General features: G+C 45.3%; 1 protein-coding gene across 3 annotated transcripts in view; it reads right to left on the bottom strand.

The window, feature by feature from the left end:
- Nucleotides 1–12359, bottom strand: part of EHHADH (enoyl-CoA hydratase and 3-hydroxyacyl CoA dehydrogenase) — a 48707-nt gene that overhangs the window by 25433 nt on the left and 10915 nt on the right. For 2 of the 3 annotated variants that reach the window (XM_036351191.1, XM_036351190.1), the window contains exons 3-4: nt 8756–8928; nt 6856–6967 (exon numbers count right to left, since the gene is read on the bottom strand). In XM_036351191.1, coding sequence (XP_036207084.1) covers nt 6856–6967; nt 8756–8928 — 285 coding nt within the window. The remainder of the gene's footprint in view (nt 1–6855; nt 6968–8755; nt 8929–12359) is intronic. The other variant, XM_036351192.1, reaches the window with a different exon arrangement.

Here is a 12359-nt window from a genome sequence, read left to right as displayed (position 1 = left end):
TCTATTTATCCTCCATTTTGCTGATTTTGTTGTCTGTTTTATGACATCTGTTTTTGTTGCTTCAAAAAGAAATATTTGTGGCTAATGTTTTGAATTTAAACAGGGTATTCCTGTTTAATAAACTATTTTCTTTCTTATTTTGTAATAATGTGAATTTTTTAAAATCTGTTTCAGCAGGCTCACATTTATGCTTCATTTTTATGCCACAATATTTCCATAGGCTTTAGATTTGGGGTTTAGTTTTGAGATTTCGGTTTGTCTGGTTCTTTTGTTTTGATCATGAAATGAAATTTGCTGATACTTACTATTGCTGCCTAGGATCCCTGGGTGTAAAACTTACCCTCAACACCTTATTAAAATGTAGAGAAACCTCACCTATACCTAAAGGCAGGCAGGATAAAAGTGCCACTCCCCGGGTGTTCTAGATAATAAGAGGAGTCTCATCAAAGTCTAGAGATCTGGGGGCATCCCCGTACCATGAGTGATCACAAAGAATCCCATCAGGGCTGGGGATCAGCTCTAAGAGAGGGTTGGCTTTCTGTGCTGTTCCGTGAACAAGGAGGACTTGACCTAGAAAGTAAAAGCAGAAAGAACAGGGCACTGCAGTTCTTGTCACCTGATTGGACAGAGAACATCAAGGAATGAACTGCAACGTGTTTAAGCACATCTTTTGCGATCACTGCTAAAGATGCGGTCGTTTTCAGCTGGCACTTTAAGGGACTTGTGGAGAAGCAATAGTTGGTGCTGCCATCGATCCACTTTCCAGAATTACCTCTCTTATGGATTTCAGAAGATCAGAATATGTTTATTTATTAATTTAATCCAAATCTATTTGCTTATTAATTTTGTATGGGATCAGCTCCTGCAACACTTGTAGATGTTTTTTTCCCTCCATCAGTAAGGAATCTTTATCTTTTAGTGACAATTATTTTTAATATCCTTTCTTAGTAAAAAAAAATTTCCAAACAAAGAAAGATTTTTAGTATCATCATTATTTACAGCTACTGTACGGGTTTCCTATTGCTGCTATAACAGATTACCACAAACACATAGCATCGGCAGACAACACACATGTGCGATCTTAGTTTAGGACGTCAGAAGTCTAAAAGAGCTCAGCAGAACGAACCACGTTCCTTCTGGAGGCTTTAAGGAAGAATCGCTTTCTTGTCCTTTCCAGCCTCTAGAGCAGCAGTTCTCAACCTGTGGGTCGCGACCCCTGTAGGGGTCGAACGACCCCTTCCACAGGGGTCGCCTAAGACCATCAGAAAACACATATATAATTACATATTGTTTTTGTGATTAATCACTATGCTTTAATTATGTTCAATTTGTAACAATGAAAATACATCCTGCATATCAGATATTTACATTACGATTCATTACAGTAGCAAAATTACAATTATGAAGTAGCAACGAAAATAATTTTATGGTTGGGGGTCACCACAACATGAGGAACTGTATTAAAGGGTCGCGGCATTAGGAAGGTTGAGAACCACTGCAAGGTTGCCTACACTTCTTGGCTTGTGGCCTTTCCTCCATCTACAAAGGTATCCGTGTAGTAGCTGCTCTCCTCTGACCTCTTGCCTCCCTCTTCTAAGGATTCTTCTGATAAATTCGACCCACCTGGAAAATAAAAACTAATCTTCCACTGAAGATCCCTAATTCAATCACATTAGTACCTTTTTAAAAAAATATGTATTTTTACTGATTTTAGAGAGGAAGGGAGAGGGAGAAAGACATAGAAACGTCAATGATGAGAGCGAATCACTGATCCACTGCCCCCTGCACACCTCACACTGGGGATCGAGTCCACAACCTGGGCATGTGCCCTGACTGGGAACTGAACCCTAACCTCCTGTTTCATAGGTTCATGCTCAACCACTGAGCTACGCTGGCCGGGCTACATTAGTACCTTTTTAATGTAAGGTAACATATTCACCGGTTCTGGGGATTAGGACGTGAGTATCTTTGGGGGATTATTATTCTGCTCCCCACAGTTACCATTTAGAAAAATCTTCTATGTGACAGAAGCATATCATGTAACTTCATTGTTCCTCAGAATTGCTTTGTTTTACTGATGAGAAAACGGGCACTGAGAGTTCAGAAGACCTCACTCCTAAATTCAACTGTCTACTTGACATCTCCACTTGCTTGTCTACCAGGCCAGCAGGTCCCACTCCCAATCAGGGTGGGCAGGGGGGGAGGGGGTGATCGGGGGCCGGGCTGGCTGGGGGGAGGAGCCGTGGGAGGTTGGGGGGGCTGACTGGAGGGAGGGGCAGTTGGCCGCCACAGTGTGCATCATAGCGACCAGTCATTTTGGTCATTACAGTCATTCCAGCATTCCGGCTCCTTGGCTTTTATATATATAGACTAGAGGCCCGGTGCACAAAAATTTGTGCACTTGGGAGGGAGAGGGGGGTCTCTCAGCCTGGCCTGTGCCCTCTCGCAGTCTGGGACCCCTCGGGAGATAATGCCCTGCTGGCTTAGGCCTGCTCCTGGTGGCAGAGGGCAGGCCCAATTCCTAGGTGCAGCCCCTGGTTGGGCTCAGAGCAGGGCCGATTAGGGAGTTGGGGCGCCGCCCCCTGTCATGCACAGAGCAGGGCGGATCGGGAGGTTGCGATGCCACCCCTAGTCACGCTCAGGGTAGGGCCAATTGGGGGGTTGGGGCACCGCCCCCTGTCACACTCAAGGCAGGGTCGATAGGGAGGTTGCGGCACCACCCCGTCACGCACAGAGCAGGGCCGATCAGGGGGTTGGGGCGCTGCCCCCTATCACGCACAGAGCAGGGCCCATCAGGGGGGTTGGGGCTCCGTACCCTGTCACACACAGAGCAGGGCCCATCAGGGGGTTGGGGCTCCGTACCCTGTCACACACAGAGCAGGGCCCATCAGGGGGTTGGGGCTCCGTACCCTGTCACACACAGAGCAGGGCCCATCAAGGGGGTTGGGGCTCCGTACCCTGTAACACACAGAGCAGGACCGATCAGGGGGTTGGGGAGCTCCCCCCTGTCATGCACAGAGAAGGGCCCATCAGGGGGTTGGGGAGCCTGTCACGCACAGAGCAGGGCCGATCAGGGGGTTGAGGAGCTCCCCCCTGTCACTCACAGAGCAGGGCCGATAGGGGAGTTGGGGCACCGCCCCGTCACACACAGAGCCGCAGGGCCGTTCAGGGGGTTGGGGCACCGCACCCTGTCACACACAGAGCCGCAGGGCGATCAGGAGGTTGGGTCGCTGCCTCCTGTCACGCTGATCCCGGTGCTGGGAGGCCTCGCTGCTCTGCTGATCCCGGTGCTGGGAGGCATTTTACCCTTTTACTATATAGGATAGAAGCCTGGTGCACGGGTGGGGGCCGGCTGGTTTGCCCTGAAGGGTGTCCTGGATCAGGGTGGGGGTCCCACTTGGGTGCCTGGCCAGCCTGGGTGAGGGGATGATGCCTGTTTGCATCTGGTCACACCCCCTTCAGGGTGGGGGTCCCGCTTGGGTGCCTGGCCAGCCTGGGTGAGGGGCTGAGGGCTGTTTTCAGGCTGGCGGGTGACTGAAGCTCCCAACCTGTCCTTTTTTCCTTTTTTTTTCAATCTAGGCCAGCTTTAGCTCTGAGGCTCGGCTCCAGCTATGAGACCTCTGCTGCTGAAAGCAGGTTTCTGGCCTTTGTTTACCTTCTGTATTTGAAACAATGTTGCAGTCCTGCTGGCTGAAGCCCGGGGTTTTGTTTAGCTTCTATATTTGTTACAATGTTGCTTAGAGTGCAGCTCAGAGGCCGGCAAGACAGGTGGGGAAGCTTGGCTTCCTCCATCAGTCACTGAAGCAAGCAAGCCTCATGTTAGCTTCCAGCTGTCTGGCTGCCGGCCGCCATCTTGGCTGGCAGTTAATTTGCATATCGCCCTGATTAGCCAATGGGAAGGGTAGCGGCCGTACGCTAATTACCATGTTTCTCTTTTATTAGATAGGACTAGAGGCCCGGTGCACAAAAATTTGTGCACTCGGGGGGGGGGGAGGGCGTCCCTCAGCCCAGCCTGTACCCTCTCGCAGTCTGGGATCCCTCGGGAGATGACCACCTGCTCCTCGGGGGATTGGGCCTAAGCTGGCAATCAGACTTCCCTCTGGCAGCCCAGCAGCCCTCGGGGGATGTCAACTTGCCAGCAGGGAGCAGATCTAAGCTGCAGTCGGACATCCTTAACACTGCTGAGGAGGCAGAAGAGGCTCCCACCACCACCGCTGTACTGGCAGCCATCAGCCTGGCTTGTGGCTGAGCAGAGCTCCTCCATGTGGGAACTCACTGACCACAAGAGGGCAGCTCCTGCATTGAGCATCTGCCCCCTGGTGGTCAGTGTGTGTCTTAGTGACCAGTCATTCCCAGTCTTTCTGCTGTTAGGGTCAGTTTGCATATTACCCTTTTACTATATAGGATAGAGGCCTGGTCCCCACCCGGCTGGTTTGCCCTGAAAGGTGTCCCGGATCAGGGTGGGGGTCCCAATTGGGTGCCTGGCCAGCTTGGGTGAGGGGCTGATGGCTGTTTGCAGCTGGTCACACCCCCTTCAGGGTGTGGGTTCCCACTGGGGTGCCTGGCCAGCCTGGATGAGGGCTGATGGCTGTTTTCAGGCTGGCCACACCCCCTTCAGGGTGGGGGTGCCCGCTGGGGTGCCTGGCCAGTCTGGGTGATGGGCTGAGGGCCGTTTTCAGGCTGGCCAAGCTGGCGACTGAAGCTCCCAGCCTCTCCTTTTTTTCTTTTTTTTTTTTATTCTGGGATTTAAATTATTTACCTTCTATAATTGAAACTTTGTTGCCACTCCAGCTCCCAGGCCACAGCCTGCTGAAAGCAGGCATCTGGGGTTTGTTTATCTATAATTGCAACTTTGTTGCTTAGAGTGGAGCTCAGAGCCCAGCCACAGCAGGGAGGAAGCTTGGCACTGGAGCAAGCAAGCCTCCTGCTCGCTTTAGCTGCATGGCTGCCAGCCGCCATCTTGGTTGGGTTAATTTGCATATCCCATTAGCCAATGGGAAGCATAGTGGAGTTATGGTCAACTACCATGTTTGTCTATTATTAGATTTGATAGTAACTGTCATTCTTTTCTCCATATAATCTCCATGAAGGCAGAAATATTTGTTGCATTGATTCACTGCTACAGGCTTAATGCCTAGAACAAGGCCTGCCATATGAGAGAAGATTAATAATAGTTGCTGGATGAATGAATAAAATTTAACTTGTATAAGGCATATTGTTTGACTGTAGTAAAACTGGTGTTCAAACTCAGGTCTTTGATTCTAAAGCATCTTCTTGAAGTCTATTATCAATATCCTCATCTTATTTTTTATTGCTCCTCATCTTATTTTTACTAAAATCTCCTCTTAACTAAGAAGACAGATAGGACAATAATAATATATAGCTGAAACTTATGAAGTCATTACCATGTCTAGGACTGTCCTAAGCACATTGTATTAACTTATCTTTACCACACTGTAAAGATGGCAGATACTATTATTACCCACATTAATAAGAAAACTATGGCACAAAAAGGCAAAGTGACTGACCCAAGGTCTCATATTTATACCTGTTTAGAGTTAATAGTTGTATATGTTCTTTCTTCCAACCTTATCTCAACTGAAAATATCTTTATGTATCTTATGGTATTGTGTAAATTTAGGTCCTCTAAATGTTTTCCAGTGTTTCAATATTTACATTCCCTATTAAAAGAGAACAAATTTATAGTTAATACTTGGGAAATGAAAAATTCAGTCATTTCCACACTAAAACTTGAAATCTTTCCTGGAAAATTCTGGTTTTAGTTCCAGTTTATAATACAATTTATAAATTAGATCTGAATATAATATACCCTATGTGAACAAAAGTGTCTATGAGTAGATACTGGAACTATAATAAAACCCTCATTGCCCTAGCTGGTTTGGTTCAGTGGATAGAGCATCAGCCTGTGGATTGAAGGGTCACAGGTTTGACTCTGGTCAAGGGCACCTGCCAAGGTAGTGGGCTCAATCCCCAGTAGGGGGTGTGCAGGAGGCAGCCAATCAATGATTCTCTCTCAGCAATGATGTTTCTAGCCCCCCGCCCCCCCTTCCTTCCTCTCTGAAACCAATAAAAAATGTTTATTTAAAAAAAAAAACCCTCATTGAGTGGATTAAAAAAACTGTGATACATCTACACAATGGAATACTACACTGCTATAAAAAAGAAAGAACTCTTACCGTTCGAAACAGCATGGATGGACCTGGAGAACATTATGCTAAGTGAACTAAGCCAGTTGAAGAAAGATATCACATGATCTCACTCATTTGTGGAATATAGTGAACAACATAAACTGATGAACAAAAACAGATCCAGAGACAGAGAAGCATCAAACAGACCATCAAACCTCAGAGGGAAGGTAGGGAGAGTAGGGGTAAGGGGGAGAGATCAAACAAAGGACTTGTATGCATGCATATAAGCATAACCAATGGACAGAGACAACAGGGGGTGAGGGCATGTGTTGGGGGAGGGGGGGAGCGGCCAGGGAGATATCAATGGGGGGAAAAGGAGACATATGTAATACTTTCAATAATAAAGAATTATTTTTTAAAAAGAAAGAGGACATAACCATGAGAAAAAAAAAACCCTCAATGTGATTAGCAGTTTGTATATATTTAATTTACAAGACACTCACATTTGATCTTCAAGGTAACATTTGAGAAGCTGTCAGAGAAGGTATTCTTTCCATTTTATAGGTGAGATCATTGACAGTTAAAAAAAAGTTGAAGTATCCTCTAAAGATCACATAGGTATGGAATGGTGAAGCCAAGATTTTTCTAAATCCTATTCCAGTTCCCCATATTGACCTAGATAACTGCTGACAGGGTTTATACTGACCTGAGGTAATTAAATCAAGGGCAGCAGGAACTCCAATGAGCCTGGGGAGAAGCTGGGATCCTCTTGCACCAGGAAGAAGTCCTAATTTGACTTCTGGGAAGCCAACTTGAGCCTATCAAAGTTTAAAGGCATGACGGTCAATTGAATGAGATGACATAGAGGGTAAAAATGAGCATTCCCCTGGATTTCCCAAACTCTCAAAAACATTGTTTCATAGAATTCAGCAAGAGTTGCTACAAGGCAAATTACTGCATACCCTCTCATTTAATTTAATTAACAGCATAAGTCCCCTAAGTCTTTATGTTGAAACACATCCTTAGCATCTTACACATTTTTTTTCTGACTCTATTATGACCTGTCTTGGTCAACAAAAATAATAGTCTCCAGAAACAGCTTTATAGAGTCCTGAAAGATCCAATCAGCCAATAAAGTAAAAAGACATCCACAGAATGGGAGAGAACCTTTTTAAATTGTATATCTAGTCTATATAAAGAAATTTTAGAACTCAATGATAAAAAGACAAATAATCCAATTAAAAATGGGCAAAGGATCTAAATAGACATTCTCAAAAAAAAGAGCTACAGTTGGGCCACGAAACGTTAGAAAAGATGCTTAATGTCATGAGCCATCAGGGAAATACAAATCAAAACTACAACAAGATACCACTTTACACCCACTAGGATGGCTACAATAAAAACGATAGACAATAATAAGTGTAAGAGAGGATGTGGAGAATACAAAACCCTCATACACTGCTGGTGAGAATGGAAAAATGGTGCAGCCACTTTGGAAAACAACTTGCCAGTTTCTCAAGAGTTAAACACAGAGTTACCATGTGACCCAGCAATTCCGTTCCTGGGTATATACCCAAGAGAAATGAAAGCATGTCCACAGAAAAACTTGCATACAAATTTCCATAGTGCTCATTAAGGCTAAGAAAGTAGGAAAACCCAAATGTCTATCAACTGATGAATGAATAAACAAAATGTGGCATATGCATACAAGGGAATATTGTTCAGCCACAGAAAGGAATAAGTACTGGTACAGGCTACAACATAAGTGAACCTTGAAAACATTAGGCTAAGCTTGGGGCCCCGTCTGGTTTGGCTCAATGGATAGAGCATTGGCCTGTGGACTGAAGGGTCCTGGGTTCGATTCTGGTCAAGGGCACGTACCTTGGTTGCAGACTCTTCCCTGGCCCAGGCCCTGGTCGGGGCGCATACAGGAGGCAACCAATCGACCTGTTTCTCTCACATCACTGTTTCTCTCTGCCTTTCCCTCTCTCTTCCGCTCTTTCTAAAAATCAATGGAAAAATTTCTTCGGTGAGGATTATAAATAAATAAATAAATAAATAAATAAATAAATAAATAAATAAAATAAACTTTGGTAATGGTTGCACAACTCTATGAATATAGTAATATACCATTGGATTGTACACTTTAAACGAGTAAATTTAAAAGGAGGAGGAGGAGGAGGAGGAGATGAGGGAGGAGGAGGAGAAGAAGAAAGAGGAGGAGGAAGAAGAGGAGGAAGAGAAAGAGGAGGAGGAGGGAGAGGAGGAGAAGAAAGAGAAGGAGGAAGAGGAGGAGAAGGAGGAGAATAGAGTCAGCAACCTCAATACTGTTAAGAGGGTGAGCTTCAGTCCTTATCATATGCCACTTCTAGCCATTTAAAAGTGGTCAAAGAGCCCTGGCCGGGTGCTCTGTGGTTAGAGTATTTCAAGATTTTAACAACCAGTTATCACTGAACTGGTGCACAAAAAAGCTAGAAAAGCCTAAGATTTGTCAACCAGTAAGCTAACTATTTAAAATGATCACCTTGGATGCTTATAACTAAATTCAGAGCTTGCCCTAAAGAAAAACCCCACATACCAAGTCCCGCATGGAACCCAGCTGTTACCTCTGCATGGGCAATCCTATAGTGGCAGCCCAGGGCCAGCTCTAGTCCGCCTCCTAAAGCCATGCCTTGGATTGCTGCCACCAGGGGCTTCTCACTTCTCTGCATTTCATCTACTAAATTTCCTAATGTGAACTTAGAATTAACAGGAGCACTGAAGCCATGGATATCAGCACCTAAGGACACAAAGATAAGGAAAAGAGAGTTGAGAAAGAGGTGGGCTTTGTTACATAACAATAAGGTACCAGATAATTTTTAAGGAATCTCAGACCTCTTTAAAGCCATGCAACACTTAATCTTTTAGGTGGAGACACAGTAAAAGAACAAAAATAGCTGGAAAACGTAGATTGATAGAAAATTCTCAAATCTTTTTAGGAATCCTGTAATCTTCTAAATTCTGTCTCTCCATATGCTAGGTAGCAATTCTACCTTTAGAAAAGTTAAAAAGCTCGAAGAAAGGTGTGCTGAGCCAGTTCAGCCAAGGGTTCCGCAAGCCTGAGGGTGGGCGGCGAAGGATGTAGAAAAGACAAAGAGAATAAGCTGGGTCTAGGTGGATCTTCCTGTGCCTGGCTGAGGCCACAGAGAGAGATCCAGAGGCAAACTGAGCTTTTATTTTAGAGTCAGAGGTAAACAAGGTAGTGGTCACCATAGTTACAATGTTTTTGTGAGTTTCACCTGTTTTGACAGCACTTGTGCACCTCCCATAGCTCATTAGCTACCCAGGTAAGATCTAGGGAGCATCATCAGGTCAAGCCTAATTATGCTAAGAGGGCTGTGCCCTCTAAGCTGGGACTTCTTTGTGGCTTTGCCAACAGGTCAGTCCAAGGCTTAACCCTATAGCCACACCCCACATCTCACCCTATTTTTATTTTTAAGCTACTATAAAGTAAAACTTAAGCAACAAGAACAAAACTCTGGCTGTTAAAACAATTAACAAAACAATGCCATTGCAAAACCCAAACTACAGACATGTTAACATTTTAAAACTTAAACATAAAGCTCTGCCTATTAACAAAACAATGCAAATGTGTTAACATTTTAAAACTAGTAAGAATAACAAAACAATGCCAATGCAACACAGCAATAAGTGAGACATCAAACCACAGTAACATTTTTCTACTAAATGAAAGTTTCTTTTGCTGATTTACTCAGTCCTCAGACTTGGCTGCGCAAGACTTTGCAGAAGACTTGGCAGCTAACCAAGGCTAGCACAGCCAGAAACATGATTGAGGGAGTAGCTTCCACTTCTTGCTTTTCTACCATCTGCTGGGCCTCAGTTGTTAACTTCTTCAGCTGACCCCATGTTGGCACCTCCGTCCCTTGCATAGCCTTCCTTTTCTTCTTTTTTCCGCTTTGCTGCCGTCGGGGAAACTCTCAGTCTTTAGAACGATGGGACAAGGAGCTTCTCTGGGTCCATTGTGGTGACACACGTCACGCTCTGGTACCCAAACTGGCTTCACTGCTCCTTCTGGAAAGATACAAAACACAACCTCTTCCCCACATCATTACTAGATCTGGTAAAACTCTTGGCTGGTTTGTGCATCCTTCCACCGGGCTAAGTCGGCAGAGGCTATTTCACTGGAGGTCCGATGCCTTTCGGCTGCTGTAACACATAACATTCTTCCCCCCCCCCCTTTTTTTTATTTTTATAGTTGCATTTTAAGAGTAGGATTGGCACTTTCTGCTATTGCCTGAGTCCTGATCTATCTTGTGAAGGAAGAACTTGGCAATCCTGCGCTTCCCGGGGTGGCATGATAAAGGTTTACTGAGCCGGGTGGAAAGGCTGCAGTGGGGTTAAGGATAAGGCCCCTACTGTTTGGTGGGGCCGGGGCTGGCTCCGCTTGAAGTTTCCCTGCCTAGGGGGCATTGGTTGTCACAGTTAAAGCAGCCCCCTTTCTTTTTCCGCTGACCAGCGAGTAACATCTTTTTTTTTTTGAGTAACATCTTCTTTAATGCAGCTGCTAATACTATTCCCTGAACATAGGCTGGTTCCAATGTCAGCACAAACATGAATATAATCTATAATAATAAAAGCATAATATGCTAATTTGACCAGATGTCCTTCCGGACGAAGCTGGGGCTGCAAGGGAAGCTCGGGTCCTGGATGCCCGAGGGAAGCTGGTGCTGGCAGCCGGGGGAAGGAAGGCCTACTCTTGCATGAATTTTGTGCATTGGGCCTCTAGTACTTCCATACTAAGTAGTCTCCAGGTGAGAGACAAATCTTCGCAACAATACTGAAAGTAGACAGAGGAATTTTCCCTGGACCTTCTACTATATGACGATCTCTAAGTTGTTTTCCTACCTTCTCCCATGCCTCTACATTTACCTTTCCTTCCTCAGGAAACTATGGACAGGTTTTACTTACAAAAATCCAACAAATCGAAAGCCGTTGATACCTCACAGAACAGCCCCGTGCTTAAGCATGGATACATGTAAATTCTTTTCCTGCGATCCTGAATTTCCCATGTTTTACACCTAGTTATATCACTAAACTTCGCTCCCTACCTCCCTTTTTGTCTTCTGCACGTGCTTCACTGGAGCATCCTTTCACCTGACAACTACAGTTCCCCTAAACTCGGGCCCCGCGTTGGACAACACTTGTGCCGAGCCAGCACAGCCCAGGGTTTGGTGAGCCTGAGGGGTGGCAGCGAAGGATGTAGAAAAGATAAACAGAGAGAATAAGCTGGGTCTAGGTCAGGGGTGGGCAAACTTTTTGACTCGAGGGCCACAATGGGTTCTTAAACTGGGCTGGAGGGCCGGAACAAAAGCATGGATGGAGTGTTTGTGTGAACTAATATAAATTCAAAGTAAACATCATTACATAAAAGGGTACGGTTTTTTTTTTTTTTTTTTAGTTTTATTCATTTCAAACGGGCCGGATCCGGCCCCGCGGGCCGTAGTTTGCCCACGGCTGGTCTAGGTGGATCATCTTGTGCCTGGCTGAGGCCACAGAGAGAAATCCAGACAGCAAGCTGAGCCTTTATTTTATAGTCAGAGATAAACAAGGTAGTGGTCACCATAGTTACAATGTTCTTGTGAGTTTCACTTGTTTTGGCAGCACTTGCTGCACCTCCCATAGCCCATTAGCTACCCAGATAAGATCTAGGGAGCGTCATCAGGTCAAGCCTAATTATGCTAAGAGGGCTGTGCCCTCTAAGCTGGGACTTCTTTGTGGCTTTGCCAACAGGTCAGTCCAAGGCTTAACTCTATAGCCACGCTCTATAGAAAGGGAATAGAGCCAGAACCGGTTTGGCTCAGTGGATAGAGCGTCGGCCTGCGAACTGAAGGGTCCCAGGTTCGATTCCAGTCAAGGGCGCGTACCTGGGTTGCGGGCACATCCCCAGTAGGAGATGTGCAAGAGGCAGCTGATCGATGTTTCTCTCTCATCAATGTTTCTAACTCCCTATCTCTCTCCCTTCCTCTCTGTAAAAAATCAATAAAATATATTTTAAAAAAAAGAAAGGGAATAGAGATTCTCCTACAACGAGCATTATTCTGAGATTGAGTCATCTCCTTCCATTTTTTGCATGATACTGCTCACTAATCCCATTCACAGCAATTTCAAGCCATTTCTTTGTTACAGGCATGAGTTATTACAATATGCTGG

This window comes from Myotis myotis, unplaced genomic scaffold (genome assembly GCF_014108235.1).
Source record: "Myotis myotis isolate mMyoMyo1 unplaced genomic scaffold, mMyoMyo1.p scaffold_m19_p_2, whole genome shotgun sequence".
Taxonomy (NCBI): Eukaryota; Metazoa; Chordata; class Mammalia; order Chiroptera; family Vespertilionidae; genus Myotis; species Myotis myotis.
The sequence above is the reverse complement of the archived record's forward strand: the minus strand, read 5'-3'. Positions and strand labels throughout refer to the sequence as shown.